At 39.0% G+C, this 18,652-nt stretch overlaps 1 protein-coding gene across 2 annotated transcripts in view; it reads left to right on the top strand.

The window, feature by feature from the left end:
* The window catches only part of AP3B1 (adaptor related protein complex 3 subunit beta 1), a 196,901-nt gene that overhangs the window by 57,815 nt on the left and 120,434 nt on the right, over positions 1-18,652 (top strand). For both annotated transcript variants that reach the window (XM_072992677.2, XM_020804063.3), the window contains exons 9-14: positions 94-191; positions 2,141-2,195; positions 2,289-2,360; positions 5,810-5,872; positions 7,003-7,135; positions 12,887-12,996. In XM_072992677.2, coding sequence (XP_072848778.1) covers positions 94-191; positions 2,141-2,195; positions 2,289-2,360; positions 5,810-5,872; positions 7,003-7,135; positions 12,887-12,996 — 531 coding nt within the window. The remainder of the gene's footprint in view (positions 1-93; positions 192-2,140; positions 2,196-2,288; positions 2,361-5,809; positions 5,873-7,002; positions 7,136-12,886; positions 12,997-18,652) is intronic.

Here is an 18,652-nt window from a genome sequence, read left to right as displayed (position 1 = left end):
GTATTTCTTTGCTGTGACAAAACATAATAAAGTATTCTGTCTACTGCTCCATGGTACAGCAAATCCAGTGAAGGTCCTGTGTTTTTTCCCCAGGTAGTAATGGCAGTTGCACAGCTTTATTGGCATGTGGCACCCAAGTCTGAAGTCAGCATTGTTGCCAAGTCATTAGTACGTTTACTTCGCAGTAACAGGTAAATCAACTAACAAGTGCATCTTTTCTTCCAATAGTGGTGGATATGTACCTGTGGAAGTAAGTCATCCAACTGTTTGTCACAAAGAGATAAAGTTTAATTTACTATTTTTTTTGGAGTAAAAGTGATTTATGTTTTCCTTCTTCATACATGGATATGATAATCCATATTTGGATTTAACCTATTCATAAATTCATACAATTGTTCATAAATGGATGTTCACTAAAGTTAGTAATTTTGTTTCTATTTTTATGAAGTTTAATGAAAATCATTATGTACATACTGTTATTCTCATTAAGTAAACATTTTGCTGATGTCCAGGTCCAGCCACACAGTGCCGTGCTCCTAAGCAAGTTGAATGTGGAGCAAAGTCTGTGCAGGGCACCTGTAGCAATAGGCAGAGATCTAACAGAGTCCTATTGGTGAGTCAGGTTATCAAAACAAAGGGAGATCTGAAACCAAAGTCCATGAGCAGTTCAAAAATGAGTTTGGAACAGGTAGGGAGCCATTAGCAAAGATCAGCATATATGGCAGACAGAGTGGAGCAAGTATCGGAGTTCTCTCCAGTAAAGTCCCAGTCACAGTTTAAGGTTGAGATTGGACCCACCCAGAGCTAAGCTGTAGGCAGCTTGCCAGCTGAAGAAACCTACATGCAGGATTTGGCTTGTTGATCTCTCTGAAAGAAAAGTTTTTACTTGGGGAAACCTGCCAGTCTTGAGGAGGCCTTTTCTTCTGAAAATATTTACCCTGAAGTTGAGTACTTCACCTGTGCGTTTCTCAGTGGGTGATACTGTGACATCCTTGTAGGCTTGAAAGCAGCCTGGCATTTTCATTAGGCTCAGCTACATTCAAGCCCACAAGGACCACAGCTACCTTCTTCTGGGAGTGCTGCCTCCAGGGTGTGCAGCATCCAGCAGTTCCTTCCACTTACCAAGTTCAGAGGGTTTGGCTCATCCTTAATGAAAGAGTCTTCTGGATGTGAGACTATGATCCAGAGCATTCTCTGCAACCAGGAGATAAACCACTCCTGCCAACTAAAACTCTCAGAATTCCAACCAGGGGGATTCTTGGAGAATTTGGGAGGCTAGAGTCCAAAAATATAAAAGAGCACACCACTGTTAACATTCTGGTATATACTTTATTAAAATTTACTGCTAATAGACTGAATCTGACTGATTTCAATAGGTAGGATTGACATTGGATTTAACTTATTATCTGTAGCAAAAATATTGTTTACATAATTGACATTGTTCATAAAATGAATTGTATGCATGAGTCATGTTTATGAATTCCAGCCCTGTAAACATGGAACAAAATTTCTTCTAAGAGCAATACAGTGGGGTCTTGACTTGAGAACTTAATCTGTATTGGAAGGTGGTTCTCAAGTGAAAAAGTTCTCAAGTCAAATCTGCATTTCCCATAGGAATGTATTGAAAACCATTTAATCCGTATCTGCTCTTTTCCGTCCATAGAAACTAATGGGAAGCTGCTATTCCGCCTTCGACCACTAGAGGGGGATATTTTGTTTCTTTTTTTCTTAGGTGAAGAAAGGTTCAGGGAAGGCAGGGAAAATACAATCCAGGCAGTACAGTACCAGGCAGTCTGAAGACTGTCTCCCAATCCACTCTCTAAACACTGGGAGGAGTGAGGAAGCAGACAGGCACCCTTTTCACTGGCCAACAGTTAACTGAAAGTTCACTTTTTGCACTTTCCCTGCCCCCCACGTGGGTTTTTTTCAGTTCTTAACTCAAATCTAAGTATTTAAGTCAAGTCAATATTTTCCTATGAGAGTGGTTCTTAAGTCAAAATGTTCTTAACTCAAGCCGTTCTTAAGTCAAGACCCCACTGTATAGGAATTTTCATAAGTGTAATCAAATATTTGATTATATTTTCCTTGTGGAAAGACACTTGAGAAAGATAAATGTTAATTATGTTACATTGACTTTTAGGGAGGTACAATACATTGTTCTCCAGAACATCGCAACAATGTCAATCCAGCGCAAGGTTTGTCATATTGAATATCTAAAATCATAATTATTATTTTAACTTTAATTCAACTGCTGGTATTGATTTGCTGCTGTACATTTCCTTCCTTAGGGCATGTTTGACCCTCATTTGAAGAGTTTCTATGTTAGGTCAACTGATCCAACTATGATCAAGACACTAAAGGTAGCTGTACTATGTAAAATTGAGTTATTGTTCTATTAAAGTAGAATGTACAATTGTGCTCCTTCAACATTGACCTGGGCATACTATTTTGCTTATGTATACAAAAAAGCAGGACTGCCAAGATTCCAACAACAACATTGCTGTACTGTCTGTTCTGAATAAGTTAAATTTGGTACTAAGTCTTGTGCACATTTATTCAAAGGTAAATCATCCATTCACTAGGATGTGCTCCCTAGCAAATATAGTTAGGACTGGCTGAATGTCTTAAATGAAACAAAACTACCGTATTTACCGGCATACAAGACGACGTTTTGGCCCTGAAAAACATGCCTCCAAGTGGGGGGGGGGGTCATCTTGTACGCCGGGTGCATGTCCAGCAAACCCTCCCTCCCTCCCAGCGAAGTCACTTACCTGGTAGTAAAACCCAGTAGAGCCCCGCTCCTAGCCTGGGAACAGCCTGACTCTAGCACCGAACAGCAGACTGTCGGAAAAGCAGAGAGGTGGCAGCCATTTTGAGATGTGACCACATGGCTGCTGCCTCTCCAAAATGGCTGCTGCTTCCGAAAAGGAACCAAAAGGGGCAAAAGGAACTCTCCCCATAATGCAGCCAAAGCAGAATCACGCATGTGGAAGAGGGGTAGTCTTATACAGCAAGTATATAACAAACTCTACATTCTGAGTGGGAATGTTGGGGGGCCGTCTTATACTCCCAGTTGCCTTATACACCAGCAAATACGGTAGCTGAGAATACAGGACCTCAGTTCAAATTATAGTAGGCAGTTAATAAAAATAGCAACTTTAATTTACTCCTCCTAATGTCAAAGAGGACAAAAACTGGAACTATTATACTTAAAGAATAGACAGATAGGAAGGATAGGGCAGTAAGATAAAGGAGAAAATAATTTTTTGGTATATGTAGTATTTGGAAATAAGGATTATAGTTTTAGATAATTTAGTTTTAGATAATATGAGCTTCTATGTGTTAGTCTTCTGCCATAATAAATTTGAATGTGTGATTATAGATGGAGCAGAGAGCGAGGTATTCTCACTAATTCTGCTTTGACTTATTTTATTTTATTTATATTGTTTATATGTTGACTTTTTCCCCATGGGAGACTCAAGGCAGGTCACAACAATTAAAAGCAGCACAAAAATCACAGCTCTAAATGCCATATTAAATGGCACATTTAAAAAAATTGAAAATATAGCAACATTAAATCATCATCATCATCATCATCATCATCATCATCATCATCATCATCATCATCATCATCATCATGTGCTATCAAGTCAGTTCTGACTTGTGATGACCCTTTTCAAGTTTTTCCAGGTAGAGAATGCTCTAAAGTGGAGCATCCCTTCTACTAGGATGCCCTGGGACTGTGCAACTTGCCCAAGGGCACACAAGGTGGCTTTTCTGGAATGTACAGTAGGAAAACAAGCTCCCAACCTCTGGCTCTGCAACTAGATACCTAAATCACTGAGCTATCTTTTAAAATATTTTAAAAACATTTAAAAATCTCTAAGGACTTGCTTATATATATGTTTGCCTTGCAATAAGGTCAGTTCTAAATGAAATTGATTTAGGGACCACATGGTGTCACATGGTATTTGGGTCAGTGTGTGTCCACCCCCTGGGAAAAGCGTTTAATTCATTTTTAAACTGTGTTATATCTCAGTTAAGGGGGCTACACTTACGCCCTGCCCTCATGCTGGCCACTTGCTTCTCCTTTTGTGATGAGGAAAAGGGAGAGGGTCTGCTGGGAAAGCTGTTTGTCCTTTTAGAAAACTTGGCTGCTTCTGTCCCTTTAAGAATGTTGAAACAGCTGTCAGCTGCTCAGTTTCTCAAGCAAGTTGTACTGGTTTCTCCTGGATTCTCTCTGCTCATTTTAACTTTGCACACACAGTCTGCTTGACTGGCTGCATGGTACTCTTCTCTCCTCCTCCCAGGAAATAACTGGAACATTCTTAAAGGGACAGAAGCAGCCATGCTTCCTAAAGGAACAAGCAGCTTTGAGAGCAGACCCTCCCTCTCCTGTGCCCATCCATTCCTCCTTCCTTCCTGCAGCCTTTCCTACCACCTCCACTGGTTATCCAAAGGTGCCATTTGCAGCAACAGAGGGGTGCACATATGCAGAAACGATAGAAATAAATTGAGTTTCAAATGTGTCCTAAATTAAATGATCCTCTGGCAGAACAGTATTTTAGCTACCTTTCCAGACAGTAAACACGCTTCACTGGCAAAATAATCTGCTGTTCTGTTTGTCAGGTAGACACCTTATCTTAAACATTTTTTTAAAAAGCAGAAAGTTGTACAACAGTGGTTTTTTTTCCAGTGGGATCAAGCAGTTTAAAAAATATAGCATTCCTGTGGCATTTATTGTTTAAGAGTCTGTCTGTTCATAAAAGAAAATTTCTACATGTTTTATGAATGTAAACATGTATTAGTTGACAAATTTGGTGTGGCTTTGCTGACATATCACACTTTTGCTGTTACCTGGAGAGGAACAGATTTTCTGCTGAAATACAGCCAGAATCAGAAGAAAATCTATTCCTATCTCCATTTCTAAACCTGGAGTTTCAGGTGGAGATGAGAAAAATAGTTGCTGCTGCCCAGCTGTTTGTATTTGGAGTAGTGGAGGGGACAGAAAGGTTAGTAGCATTTGCCAGCTGTATTGGCTTTATCTGATAGATGGAGGAAGCCTTGGGTTCAGTGCAGTTCTAAGTGTTGTTGTTAACTATTATTTCAGGTTTTTATGTTGCTTTTTTCTGTATTGTTTCTAGTTCTAAACACCATTTTTGAGATGCAATGACTAGACCAGTTGTTCTCAAACTTGGGTCCCCAGATTTTCTTGGATTGCAACTTTCAGAAATCCTAGCCAGCACACCAAGTGTCGAAGGCTTCTGGGAATTGCAGTCCAAGAACACCTGAGGATTCCAGCTTGAGAACCACTGGACTAGATAACTATGCAGAAGAAACCTTTTGCTGTATAGGCATGTTGCTTCCCCCCCTTCCATTCTCCAATAGGCTCAGGTTTAGATAGAGGGATTTTGTACATGACTATGAGGATTGCTTTTATGGTATACAGAGCACACTGGGATTTCTTACAATCAATAAATAGAGAGGATGGGCAATGTTTTGCTGTGAATCCTGATTCCATTAAGTTTGGAGACAGTTGTTGCCTTAAATCAGTGGTTCCCAACCTTATGTCCCCAAGTGTTTTTAGACTACAACTCCCAGAAGTCCTGGCTAGCACAGCTAGTGGTGAAGGTTTGTGGGAGTTTTAGTCCAGTAATATATGGGGACCCAAGGTTGGAAACAATTGCCTTAAAACATTAATAGCTGATGGTGTTTTTTGATTCTACCTTTGATTTGCTCAGTATCGGGAGGAGTGATGAAGTAATGATTCTAAAACTTTAAAGAGTTTTTCTCTTGCTCTTTCACCCAGCTTGAAATCTTAACTAACTTAGCTAATGAAGCCAACATATCAACACTTCTCAGAGAATTTCAGGTTTGCTCATTATTTTTATTCTTATTGCATGTCACGGTTATGAAATGTCATTGGATGATCCCACTTAGGGAAACTAATACAATGGTGCCTTGCTTAATGACGATAATCCATTCCAGGAAAATCACCATTAAGCAAAAACATTGTAAAACAAAATTAAAAACCCCATTGAAATGGATTGAAACCCGTCCAATGCGTTCCGATGGGGTAAAAACTCACTGTCTAGCGAAGATCCTCCATACGGCACCCATTTTCACTGCCTGTATAGCAAGGAATCTGTCTCTAAACACAGCAGGGAGCCATTTTAAGCACCCGGTGGCCATTTTGAAAACCCGACGATCAGCTGTTTTTGATCGTCGTAAAGTGAAAATCGGTTCCCGAAACAGGGAACCGATCATTGCTAAGTGAAATTCCCCCATTTAGACCATTGTTTGCGATTGCAAAAAGATCATCGTAAAGCAGATTTGTCGTAATACGGGCAATCGTTAAGCGAGGCACCACTGTATTCCTTTAAAGGGTTTGAAACCTGAACCTATAGATAGAAAGTATGGCTCTGCTGTAAACCAGTCTGATGCTAATCAAAGTTGTATATAAACAAAACTGATTGACATATTACTCCCTGTAATTAGTATACTAGAAGATTTACATTTCTTTGTTAACACACTAATGTTGACTTACAGTAGTTTTAGGATGTAGTGATATATGTCATGCATGTCTCCAGTGTTCCAAATGCAGTACAGCGGTTTTCCTGAAATATAATAATTAATTTAGTATCTCTAGCTCAATAATTGGTGTTCTGGAAAAGCAGACACCCAGTTTTTATTTAGCAGACTTTTCTTAAGTACAATTTTGCTGGCTAAATGGCTTTGGATCTTTCTGAAAATACTTTCTAGACTCTATTGATCTTGCCTTCAGACCAATTATTTTGAATTATCACTCTCTTCTAGTATTTATGGAAGTAAATTCCCATATGGATTTAACTAACTTATTGCATACTATACTACAGTATTTCTAGATCCCTTATTCACACACCCGCCAATTCAAAAGACTGAGAATAATTTTGGAAGGGCAGTCTGACTCTTTTCAACTGATGAAACCAATGTTTTGATTATTGGAATTGCTGTTTTCTTCAGACCTATGTGAAAAGCCAAGATAAACAGTTTGCGGCAGCTACAATTCAGGCAATAGGCAGATGTGCAACCAACATTTCAGAAGTGACTGACACATGCCTTAATGGCCTAGTGTGTTTACTGTCCAACAAGGATGGTAAGTTAATTGTTTCATTGTCTGTCTTGAGTGAATGATAGGTTGTATTTTCTGGTAGCATTCCCAGGTAGTAACGGATCAAAGTAATATTGTCTTAGAAGATGTGTCTTCTGGGTAAATGGTGGCTTTTAAAAATAATTCCTGTTTATAGTTCTTTAAAGTTAACTATATTTTTCTGTAATTAGTATGGATTACTTCAATGTACATTTAATACCAATACCTAAAATTTCTTGAAACGCAGTTGGTAGAATGCTGTGCTGTAAAATACTGTACCTTCATATACAACATAGATTTTCCCCTGTTGCATTTAAGTTGCTGTACTGCAGAGGGTGCTACAAGCAGTGAAATGTGGGGGCTTTATGTGTGCAACTAACTAAATAAGAAAGCATATTCAGCAGTTTAGATCTTCATCAATAAACCTGTCCAAGTTTCATAGCAATTTTTCTCTGTTTTGGTATTAAAATAAAAAAACTATAGATGGTCATAAAATATAATAAGTAGTTACAGGACAAATATTGTAAAACCCATTATTATATAACTCTTTCTAAAATCATTTGTATAGATTATGTAGCTAAAAATTGCATAAGGAGAAAATGTGGTGATCAAATTTGTTTATAGGTTTATCAGGTGCCCCCAAAGTCCTGATCCTTGGTTTTATATTAAACAAATACTTTATGTGTTAAAACTTTCCTGGTATATTGATGTTGATTTCCCAGGTGCTTGGCTTTACTTGAAAATTAATTCAAATACTGTGAATGCATTCATATGATTACTAATGCTAGTGTAGCATTCATATCTTTTGTCGTTTAATCGTTTAGTCGTGTCCGACTCTTCATGACCCCATGGACCAGAACACGCCAGGCCCTCCTATCTTCCACTGCCTCCCGTAGTTGTGTCAAATTCATGTTGGTTGCTTCGCAGACACTGTCCAGCCATCTCATCCTCTGTCGTCCCCTTCTCCTCTTGCCGTCACACTTTCCTAAAATCAAGGTCTTTTCCAAGGAGTCTTCTCTTCTCATGAGATGGCCAAAGTACTGGAGCCTCAGCTTCAGGATCTGTCCTTCCAGTGAGCACTCAGGGTTGATTTCCTTTAGAATGGATAGGTTTGTTCTCCTTGCAGTCCAGGGGACTCTCAAGAGCCTCCTCCAGCACCACAATTCAAAGGCATCAATTCTTCGGCGGTCTGTTTTCTTTATGGTCCAGCTCTCACTTCCATACATCATGACAGGAAAAACCATAGCTTTGACTATTCGGACTTTTGTTGACAAGGTGATGTCTCTGCTTTTTAAGGTGCTGTCAAGGTTTGTCATCGCTTTCCTCCCAAAAAGCAGGCGTCTTTTAATTTCGTGGCTGCTGTCTCCATCTGCAGTGATCATGGAACTCAAGAAAATAAAATCTGTCACTGCCTCCATATCTTCCCCTTCTATTTGCCAGGAGGTGATGGGACCAGTGGCCATGATGTTAGTTTTTTTTTTTATGTTGCGTTTCAGGCCATTTTTTGCACTCTCCTCTTTCACCCTCATTACAAGGTTCTTTAATTCCTCCTCACTTTCTGCCATCAGAGTGGCATCATCTGTATATCGGAGGTTGTTGATATTTCTTCTGGCAATCTTAATTCCGGCTTGGGATTCCTCCATATCTTTTGTAGTTCTTGTAGAACTGCACATTCCAGTGGGTCCTTATCACTAAATCAAGGTTGGAAATTTGGGCTGACTTATTAGACAGAGTTTCACTGTCTGCAGGCTGCCACAGGTTACACCAAAGTAACAAGGAATGAATGTGTCCAAATAGCCACTTGCAGTTTTAATTTTGGGGGCAGGGGTGGATAATTTCTACCACTACTCAACAACAAAATCTTCCTCTCCTGGGCCACCCAGGAGTGGGGAAATGCTGCCTTCCATTTCTTCTACTATTTTCATAGGGAGGCTTCAGATGCCACATGCACCTTGGGCCACACTTTACAACCCTGGCCTATGCCCAGCTGTTCTGCTCTACTTTGTCAGTTTCAGGAAGGGAAGCTTTTCAGAGGAAGAACAATGCTAGGAAGGAGAAGCTCTGAACTCTACTGCCACCTACCATAACTTCCCTGCAAATGTAGTATAGATTGTGGGACAAGCAGATAGTGGAAAGGGAGTTGCAGAGAAAATGCAAGGAAGAGCTAAGATTAAGTATTCTACCTGCTGCTGGTTTCCAGAAGGTCAGTGCCTTCTTATGTTCCACTGCGAAGGAGAAACGGTGGCCAGTTTCCAACACAAGGTGGAGCTTTCTTTTACCTTCTGTCCTAGCATTGTAAAAAATGAGGTGTTTCTTTTTATGACCAATACGAAGATAATTTATTATTCTATACAGCGTGGGTTTAAGCTGCCAATTAAACCTTTGTCTTTGGAAACATTGGACACCCCTGTAAAAAGCAAAACCCTGTCTTTTGGAATGGTTACGCAAAGATAGAAAAAGGATGATTTATTTCAAACATGGTGGTGTGACATCCGAGTATGATGAAGTATGTTTTCAAGGAAGGTAGAATATTTTAACTGGCTGGATAGCTCAGTGTATTAGAGGCAGAGGTTGGGAGTTCAGTTCCCCACTGTTCATTTCAGAAAAGCCAGCCTTTGTGGCCCTGGGCAAGCTGCACAGTCCTACAGTGCCCCCAAATGAAGAAAATGGTAAACCATTTCTAAGTAGTCTGTACCTAGAAAACCCTGTAAAGGGTTTCATAAGCCAGAACTGACTTGACAACTCACAATTAAATTAGAACAGTCTTTATAGTGGCCAATTAGTCTAGTGCAGTGGTGGCGAACCTTTTTGGGCTTGCGTGCCCAAACTGGAAAACAAAACAAAACGGGGTGGTGTGCCGTGGTGGTGGAACCCGAAGTGCCGGCGGAAGGGGGAATCCCGGGCACAGAGGTGCCTCAAGACCCCACTGGGGATCTGCCACCAGCAGCAGCTGCTCTGGATCCTGACCTGCCACCTGTCTGAGCAGCAGCACTATGGTTGCAGCCGCCTGCTCAGGTTTGGCTGCGGGGAGGAGGGGGGGAGTAGTGATCCGGCGACATGGCTCACATGCTGGCAGAAAGGGCTCCGTGTGCCAGCTCTGGCACGTGTGCCATAGGTTCGCTATCACTGGTCTAGTGCTTTATGGGTCATGTGGATGGATTAGTGATGACTGCACAACATACCTGAAAAGGTACAATACCTGGAAATACTTTTTATTGTGTTTTCATATATCTTTATTTGCTGGGGAGATGGTCTTGTTGTAAGACATTATCTTTTCCCAAATAGCTTTTTTCCCCCTTGCATAGCTGGTGGATGTGAAACTGAGACTTGTTTGTAGCTGCACTAAATGAGGCTGTGATTACATTTCTGCCTTGTTTTTGTACTGGCTTCTCGATGCAGGGTTAAGTGAGAATAACACAGATTTGATGGAAAAAGGCAATTACTAAGGGAAATATACATGTGTTTTTAAAATTAGCTTAATGTATCCTCACAGTTCTTCAATCTCATGGCACAACTCTAAAAGAAATGAAAATTTCAAGGGGTGATTATAGAATCATAGAACAATGGAGTTGGAAGGGGCCAGCCTCCTGATCAGTAGAAGAATCCAAATCAAAGTACAGTGGTGCCTCACTTAACGAGCGGCCCGTTTAACAACAAAATCGCATAGCGATTAGGTTTTTGCGATTGCAGAAGCGACCGCACAACAATGTTTTGAATGGGAAAAAATCGCTTTGCGACGATCAGTAAGCTGTTTCGCTTACCGATTTTCGAATAGCGATTTTTTCCAACAGCTGATTGGCGGTTCCAAAATGGCTGCCGGAAAAAAATGGCCACCCACTCTTTTTTGGGATGGATTCCTCGCTTACTGGGTAGTGAAAATGGCTGCCGTACGGAGGATTTTCATTTAAAGGTAAGTTTTTACCCCATTGTAATGCATTGAAGGGGTTTCAATGCGTTTCAATGGGTTTTTAAAATCGCATAGCTATGTTTTCGGTTAGCGGCGATTTTTGCCGCACCGATTAACATCGCTATGCGAGGCACCACTGTAGATCTGACATATGGTTGTCCAGTTTTCTCTTGAATGCCCCCAGCATTGGAGTGCTCACCAAATGATGGAATAATTGGCACTGCTGTTGTAGTGCTTTAACAGTGAAGATGTTTTTCTTGATATTCAGCCTAAATCTAGCTTCTTGTAATTTGAGCCTGTTATTACGCGTCCTGAACTCTGGGATGATTGAGAACATATCCTGCCCCTTCTCTATATGACAACCTTTCAGGTATTTGAAAAGTGCTATCATGTCTCTCCTCAGTCTTTTTTTCTCAAGGATAAACATGCCCAGTTCTTTCCTCATAGGGAAACATGTAAATTTTCAAACAAGAGAGCAGACTAGGTGAGCGTCATGCACCTTCTCTTCAGTGGTAGAAATAAAGATCTGAATTGATATTTAGAATTGGTAGTTTTTTGAAGTGTACAAATATAAAATATCTCCACAATTAATTTGATGAATTACATGCGGAAATAGTGAGCGGAATTAAACATTGCATGAACCCAACAGCTCTGTGCAGTGAAAGCTTCCTTCCAATTGCTAGAAATCTACTGCATCTAGTAAAACACATTAAGCTTTAGTAAGCTATCCTCTTCAGCCAGATTTGTTCCTTCCTTCCTTCCTTTCATAAGCTTGTATACCACCTGTTTAGTGTTGGCCACTGGGTGGTTTACATCCAAAGTAAAGTAGATATCAAATACTGTAATATAACAAACCTGGCGTGGAATGACACAGGCAGCCAGGTTAGCTAGGACTGGGGAAATGTGATTAAATTTATTCACATTTGACACCAGCCTGGCAGCTGCATTTTAGCTTTCAATATTGTTTTTAATTATGTAAACTGGCTTGGGGCCTTTTTTAGAAAAAAGGCGGGCTAAAAATATTTTGAATAAATAAAATAAAAGTTCCTTGTGCATGCTCATACACAACTGATGGAGCATCTTTGTTTTAGCTTGTTCAAGCACTATTTTTTTATTGGAGTAATTACCGTATTTTTCGCACCATAAGACGCACTTTTTTCTCACAAAACAGGGGGGTGGAAAGTCTGTGCGTCTTATGGAGCGAAGAAAACAGATTATATTTTCCTGTTTTCTTCTCCTAAAAAATTGGTGCGTCTTATGGAAAGGTGCGTCTTATGGGGCGAAAAATACGGTAAGTGCTTTGCACAACATGGGTTAAATTCCTGAACAGTCAATTTATTTGGTTGATCCCCTTGATCATTAATATACTTTACTGATCTGTGTGCTTATTTTTAGAACTAGAGGAAAGAATAGTAAGCAATTTGATTCTGTATTATTGATACCAATTTTCAGAACACAGCTAGCATAAATCAATACGATTTAGTTTTTCAAAGGTCTTGCAATTTCACAACTGATTACCAAACTATAATTACGGTTATTGCTTTGCATGTTTCAACGTTTGGTACTGTCAGACTTTCTAATTTAGCAGAGATTTAAAAAGAAATAAATTGTTTCTATGGGATAGAATTTAAAAAAATTTCAGGGCCAAGCCTCTTTCCTTTTCTGCGCCTCCTATATTTTTCGTAATGGGCCATATAAAATATTTGGAAACTGATTTCCATCTGAAACTAAAAATGATAGTCTATTAATTTTGCTAGGTGCGTTTGAAAATGATATCAAATTAGCACAAAGCATAACTTTTATGACAGTGTAACTCTTTTAAAATTGTGAATTCTCTTTCTCTTTACCAGAAATAGTAGTTGCTGAAAGTGTTGTGGTCATTAAGAAACTGCTTCAGACACAACCAGCACATCATGGTGAAATAATTAAACGTATGGCTACGCTCTTGGACAATATTACTGTGAGTATTTACAAAACTTTTCCTCTTACAAATTATATTTTGGTGGGGTCTAGATTTGAGAGGAAAATGATAGATACATTCTTTTGAAATAAAATATGTCCTGAAGACTTTTTTGGATTGATTGTGGAGTAAAGTTTTGTCTCATCAAATAGTTTTAGACAAGCTGTGTTAGAAAACTTTTTGAAATGTATATATATATTTTGGTGTAAATGTACACAGTTAATTCCATCTACTCTTAGCTGTTGTAGTTCTGCTCTTTGAATATGTCTTAACCACATTCTAGGAGGGTTGTGGATTTAGGTTTGCTGGGTGTAAAAATGCTTTTCGGCATTGATATATTGCATTTTTAAAAAGTGAGTCAGGTTGACATGGTGGGATGATTTAGGAGTTTACGTCTTTATCTTGAAACATACGGGTTTCTTTAGCAAATAAGTCATCAAATGTATCATGTTTGTGTCATTTTTTAACTTGACGTTCTTTGCTGTCATAGTTTTCCAGCTAAGAATCCTGTATAGTGCGTGTGGCAAAAACTAGATTTTATTTGCTACTTTTTTAGATGCCTGGTTTCCTTCTTGAAAATTTAAATAAAATTGAGTGTACTTTAGAGGTGTGCATCATGAAAGAAGATGAGCTATTGAAACTCAGCTGCTTTCAGAGACACTTACAGAGTGATCTATAAAGTATTTCTAGATGTCTCTTTTTAACTGCTCTGAGAATCTATAAGGCTTCATTGTTTTGCTTGTTCTTCCAGACAAGTTAATGGATTCCAGTAGCAGCAAAAACTGCTTCCTAATACAAAGGCTTGAAAAGTGCACTTAACCACTTGCTCAAGCTGTGTATAATATAAAATATCAAACAATGCAATTTATAGTCCTGCTTGGCCTTTGAGGGTAATGCAAAGCAGAGTTGTATAATGAATGTGTTATTTCCTCCGTTCTTGTAAATACAACATCTCAATTTTTTACAGTACCGGAGAAGGCAGTGAAGGCCTTAATGTACCTTTGTGTCTTCTTAGTAGTTTGTAAATTATTTAAATACAATGACATCAAGGATTCCAAGATTATACGCAAATGTTTTTATGTTCAACAGCTTGGGTATCATGATTTGAATCCAGACTTTGCTTCTGCCAGCAGGAGCATCCCTCTGGTTAGAGGGTCCTCCTATTGGCTGAAATTATGTTCAAGAAACACTGTGGAGCAGATTATCACATGGCCCAAGTGACTGGAAAATAAATAGAGGATTAAAAAAAAAAAAAAACCCCGCCCTTTTAAAAAAAATGCTTTTAATTTGGAAAAGTATTCCATTAAATTCTCCATTACATTAAGTGGTAAATTTGGAGAAATTTCTAGGAAATTTGAAATGAAATATTGAGAAATTATTAAGAAGGAAAAGTTATTAGGATAAAAGCTTGTTTGTAAAAAATAGGGAATAAAGAACAAGTAAAAGAAGTATTAGGAATGGAGACAATATCTTGATTAATGTTCAGTCTCATTTAGTTGGAACAGTGGACTAAATATTAGATAAAAAATGGTAAATGTAGAGTTCTTGTGAAATTTGAAGAGATGGTATTACAGAAGGAAAATGTAGATGAAAATAAGAATGAAAGGGATAATAAGTAAAACTTAAATATATTACTAAAAGCAGAGGACTTAACAAGATCTTCTTGAAACATAGGGATATGTTTTGGGAGAAGAAGTACAGTAACTATTGAAATTTGGAATAATATATGGGACATGAGAATTGTAGAATTTATGTATACAAGGATATAGGAAAATTTTTACAAGTTAGTCTGGAGATGGTATTAACTTTGGTAAGACTGCAGATAGATGCAAATTACACTAAGCTGTGTTGGATGTCAGAAAACAGGTACTTATTTTCATATGTGATGGGAATGTGAAAATATAGTGAAATTTTGGCAATAGTTTTTTTAAGGAGACAAATGAAATATTAGAATCAAATGTAGAAGTATATCCTAAAATTGTGCTTTTGTCAATAGTTGGTAAGGAACAATGGAACTGAGCAATGAAGGAACTGATTTTAAATTTATTGACAGTGGCAAGATCGTTAGTGACAAGGAATTGGAAAATAAAGCATGGTTTTCAGTGAAATGGATGGTATAAAACTAACATTTAAATAACAGTGCATAATACGTTTCTTGAGAAAATTAATTGTAAATGAAATTTTAAGTTACCCATATGTTCTTATTTAGAATTATCTGTCAGTTCTGGGCAGCTTGAACTTCTGTACTTGAAAATTTAATGTACCACTCAATTACTATCCTTTAGCCCAATCTGGAATGATAATTTGGGAGTAAAGTCTTAATGCAGTGTAACCTTTGGAACGTTAGAAATAACCTCTTTCCCAGTACATCCAAATGTCATCAGTCTACCACATTTCATTTAACAAAAGTACTCAAGCATTTAAAACTTTTCTTGTATAATAGATGTTCAGTGCATCTTCTGGTTTTGTTAATGTAGGTTTCAAAAGTGTTTTAAAATGCTGTCACTGAAATGTTACTCTTGTTGCAATATGAATTAGGCTGATATTCACTTTTGCATAATTCTTTGTTATAGTCTGCTTGCATTTTAAAAATCTGGCATCTCTACAATAGAATGCTTTGTATCTGTAACTGCATGACTCCCTGAATGAAATATCATATGATTTCTGTCTGTTGTAATGGGGATCTGTTGGGAACCATGGCTTTAGTAGCCAATCACATTACATGGAGTGTAACAGAGACTCTTTTCTAGAAAGAGAAAGTTTTGGTTATTACTCATAAAATAGGGATTCTTCAGATGTCCTGTTAGTAGTGATTACCTCAACTTTAGTGAAGTTATGAAAAGAATCAATGATTTAAATCTGTGGATTTTTAAAGAAACAGTAGCAAATGGTTGTTGTTTAGTCATTACGTCGTCTCCCACTCTTCGTGACCCCATGGACCAGAGCACGCCAGGCCCTCCTTGTCTTCCACTGCCTCCCAGAGTTGAGTCAAATTCATGTTGGCAGCTTCGATGACACTGTCCATCCATCTCATCCTCTGTCATCCCCCTCTCCTCTTACCCTCACACTTTCCCAACATCAGGGTCTTTTCCAGGGAGTCTTCTCTTCTCATGAAATGGCCAAAGTACTGGAGCCTCCAGGATGTCTGGCTCAAGGTCAGCAACCACACTATCTGGATTGTCCGGGACATCCAGATATTTCTGGTATAATTCCTCTGTGTATTCTTGCCACCTATTCTTGATGTATTCTGCTTCTGTGAGGTTCCTATCATTTCTGTCCTTTATCATGTCAGTCTTTGCACAAAATGTTCCTTTAATATCTCCAATTTTCTTGAACAGATCTCTGCTTTTTCCCTTTCTATTCTTTTTCTCTATTTCTTTGCACTGTTCATTTAAGAAGGCCCTCTTGCTATTCTTCGGAAGTCTGCATTCAGTTTTCTGTAACTTTCCCTGTCTCCCTTGCCTTTTGTTTCCCTTCTCTTCTCTGATGTTTGTAAGGCCTTGTTGGACAGCCACTTTGCTTTCTTGCATTTCCTTTTCTTTGGGATGGTTTTTGTTGCTGCCTGCTGTACAATGTTATGAGCCTCCATTCATAGTTCTTCAGGCACTCTGTCCACCAAATCTATTTCCTTAAATCTGTTCTTTACTTCTACTGTGTCTTCATAAAGGAATTTGGTTTATATTATACCTGACTAGTCCACTGGTTTTTCCTACTTTCTTCAGTTTAAGCTTGAGTTTTGCTATAAGAAGCTGATGATCAGAGCCACAATCAGCTCCAGGTCTTGTTTTTGCTGAATAGAGCTTCTCCATCTTTGGCTGCAGAGAACATAATCTCTCTGATTTTGGTATTGCCCATCTGGTGATGTCCATGTGTAGAGTCGCCTCTTGTGTTGTTGGAAAAGAGCGTTTGTGATGACCAGCTGGTTCTCTTGACAAAACTCTATTAGCCTTTGTCCTGCTTCATTTTGAACTCCAAGGTCAAACATTCCTGTTGTACCTTTTTTCTTGACTCCCTCCTTTAGTATTCCAATTCCCTATAATGAAAAGAACACCTTTCTTTTGTGTCAGTTCTAGAAGGTGTTGTAATTCTTCATAGAATTGGTGAATTTCAGCCTCTTGAACATTGGTGGTTGGTGCATAAACCTGGATTACTGTGATGTTGAAAGGTCTGCCTTGGATTAATATTTTTGAGATTGTATCCCAGTACAGCTTTTCCCACTCTTTTGTTGACTATGAAGGCTACTCCATTTGTTCTACGGGATTCTTGCCCACAGTAGTAGATATGATAATCATCTGAGCTGAATTCGCCCATTCCTGTCCGTTTTAGTTCACTGATGCCCAGGATGTCGATGTTTATTCTTGCCATCTCCTGTTTGACCACATCCAGCTTCCCAAGGTTCATAGATCTTACATTCCAGATTCCTATGCATTCTTTTTCTTTGCAGCATCGGACTTTCCTTTCACTTCCAGGTGCGTCCGCAGCTGAGCGTCCTTTAAGCTTTGGCCCAACTGCTTCATTAGCTCTGGAGCTACTTGTACTTGTCTTCTGCTCTTCCTCAGTAGCATGTTGGACGCCTTCCGACCTGAGGGGCTCATCTTCCAGCGTCATATCTTTTAGCCTTTTGTTTCTGTTCATGGGGTTTTCTTGGCAAAGATACTGGAGTGGCTTGCTGGTTCCTGCTCCAAGTGGATCACGTTTAGTCAGAACTCTCCACTATGACCTGTCTGTCTTGGGTGTCCCTGCACAGCATAGCCCATAGCTTCTCTGAATTACTCAAGCCCCTTTCCCACAACAAGGCAGCAATCTGTGAAGGAGACAGTAGCAAATACTGTTGCTTATTAATTTTTATTAGGCCTTAGGAAATTTCTGCCAAACATGGTTGAAACGTGTTCTGTTTAATTTTACTTACTTTCAAAGTGTGATCTTTTCTGGGCTCAACTAGAGATGTCAGTTTCCTAGGGTATGTTTAAAAAGCTTTTTACTTCCCTATCTATTGGGGAACAGGCATCAAAATGTCATCCTACAGAAATTCTCTGATTCCAGTCTTCCCTCCTACAATCTCTTCTCCGTACCTTATCTCTTGCCATTTCAAAGGAATGGCTTTTGAGAACATAGGACTGTGGTGTTGATGGGAGAAATTTTCATTGTGTGAGCATGATTTTGTTAAGTTTTCTCATGATCAAACAGAGAACATTTTGAATTTGGGCATGGGTACTTGAGTATAAATTTTTGTGATCCCATTCTTAATGGTGGGCATCCCTCCTCCATTAACTTATCCATAAACTCCAGACAAGAAAGTTCAGACACAAGTGGGTTTGTTGGAACTGGGAGGGGGGAAACAGTCAATGGATCTGTGACATAAGAGTCCTCAGACCTAGTTAAGTCACTGGCCTAGTGTCTGACTTCCCTTTACCATGAGGTTTATATTCTTCTCAATAATCTCTGTTGTCATCATCAAGGAAGCAGATTGTTTGTCAGTCCTTAACTCAGCCCTGGGACTCAGTTAGTATTAAGCTGTACCTAGGAGTGAGGGCTGGTATGTCTGCAGTGATGGCAAGTAGGTGAGTGGTCTCTCCCTGGAGGTCCTTGATTCTTCCAGCCCAATCACCTTCTGCTTGTTCCAGCACTGGTGTTCCCATTTGTTTTTTCTCTGCCA

This window comes from Pogona vitticeps, chromosome 2 (genome assembly GCF_051106095.1).
Source record: "Pogona vitticeps strain Pit_001003342236 chromosome 2, PviZW2.1, whole genome shotgun sequence".
In the NCBI taxonomy this organism is placed as follows: Eukaryota; Metazoa; Chordata; class Lepidosauria; order Squamata; family Agamidae; genus Pogona; species Pogona vitticeps.
Note: the sequence above shows the minus strand (reverse complement) of the source record. Positions and strands in the feature narration are given on the sequence as shown.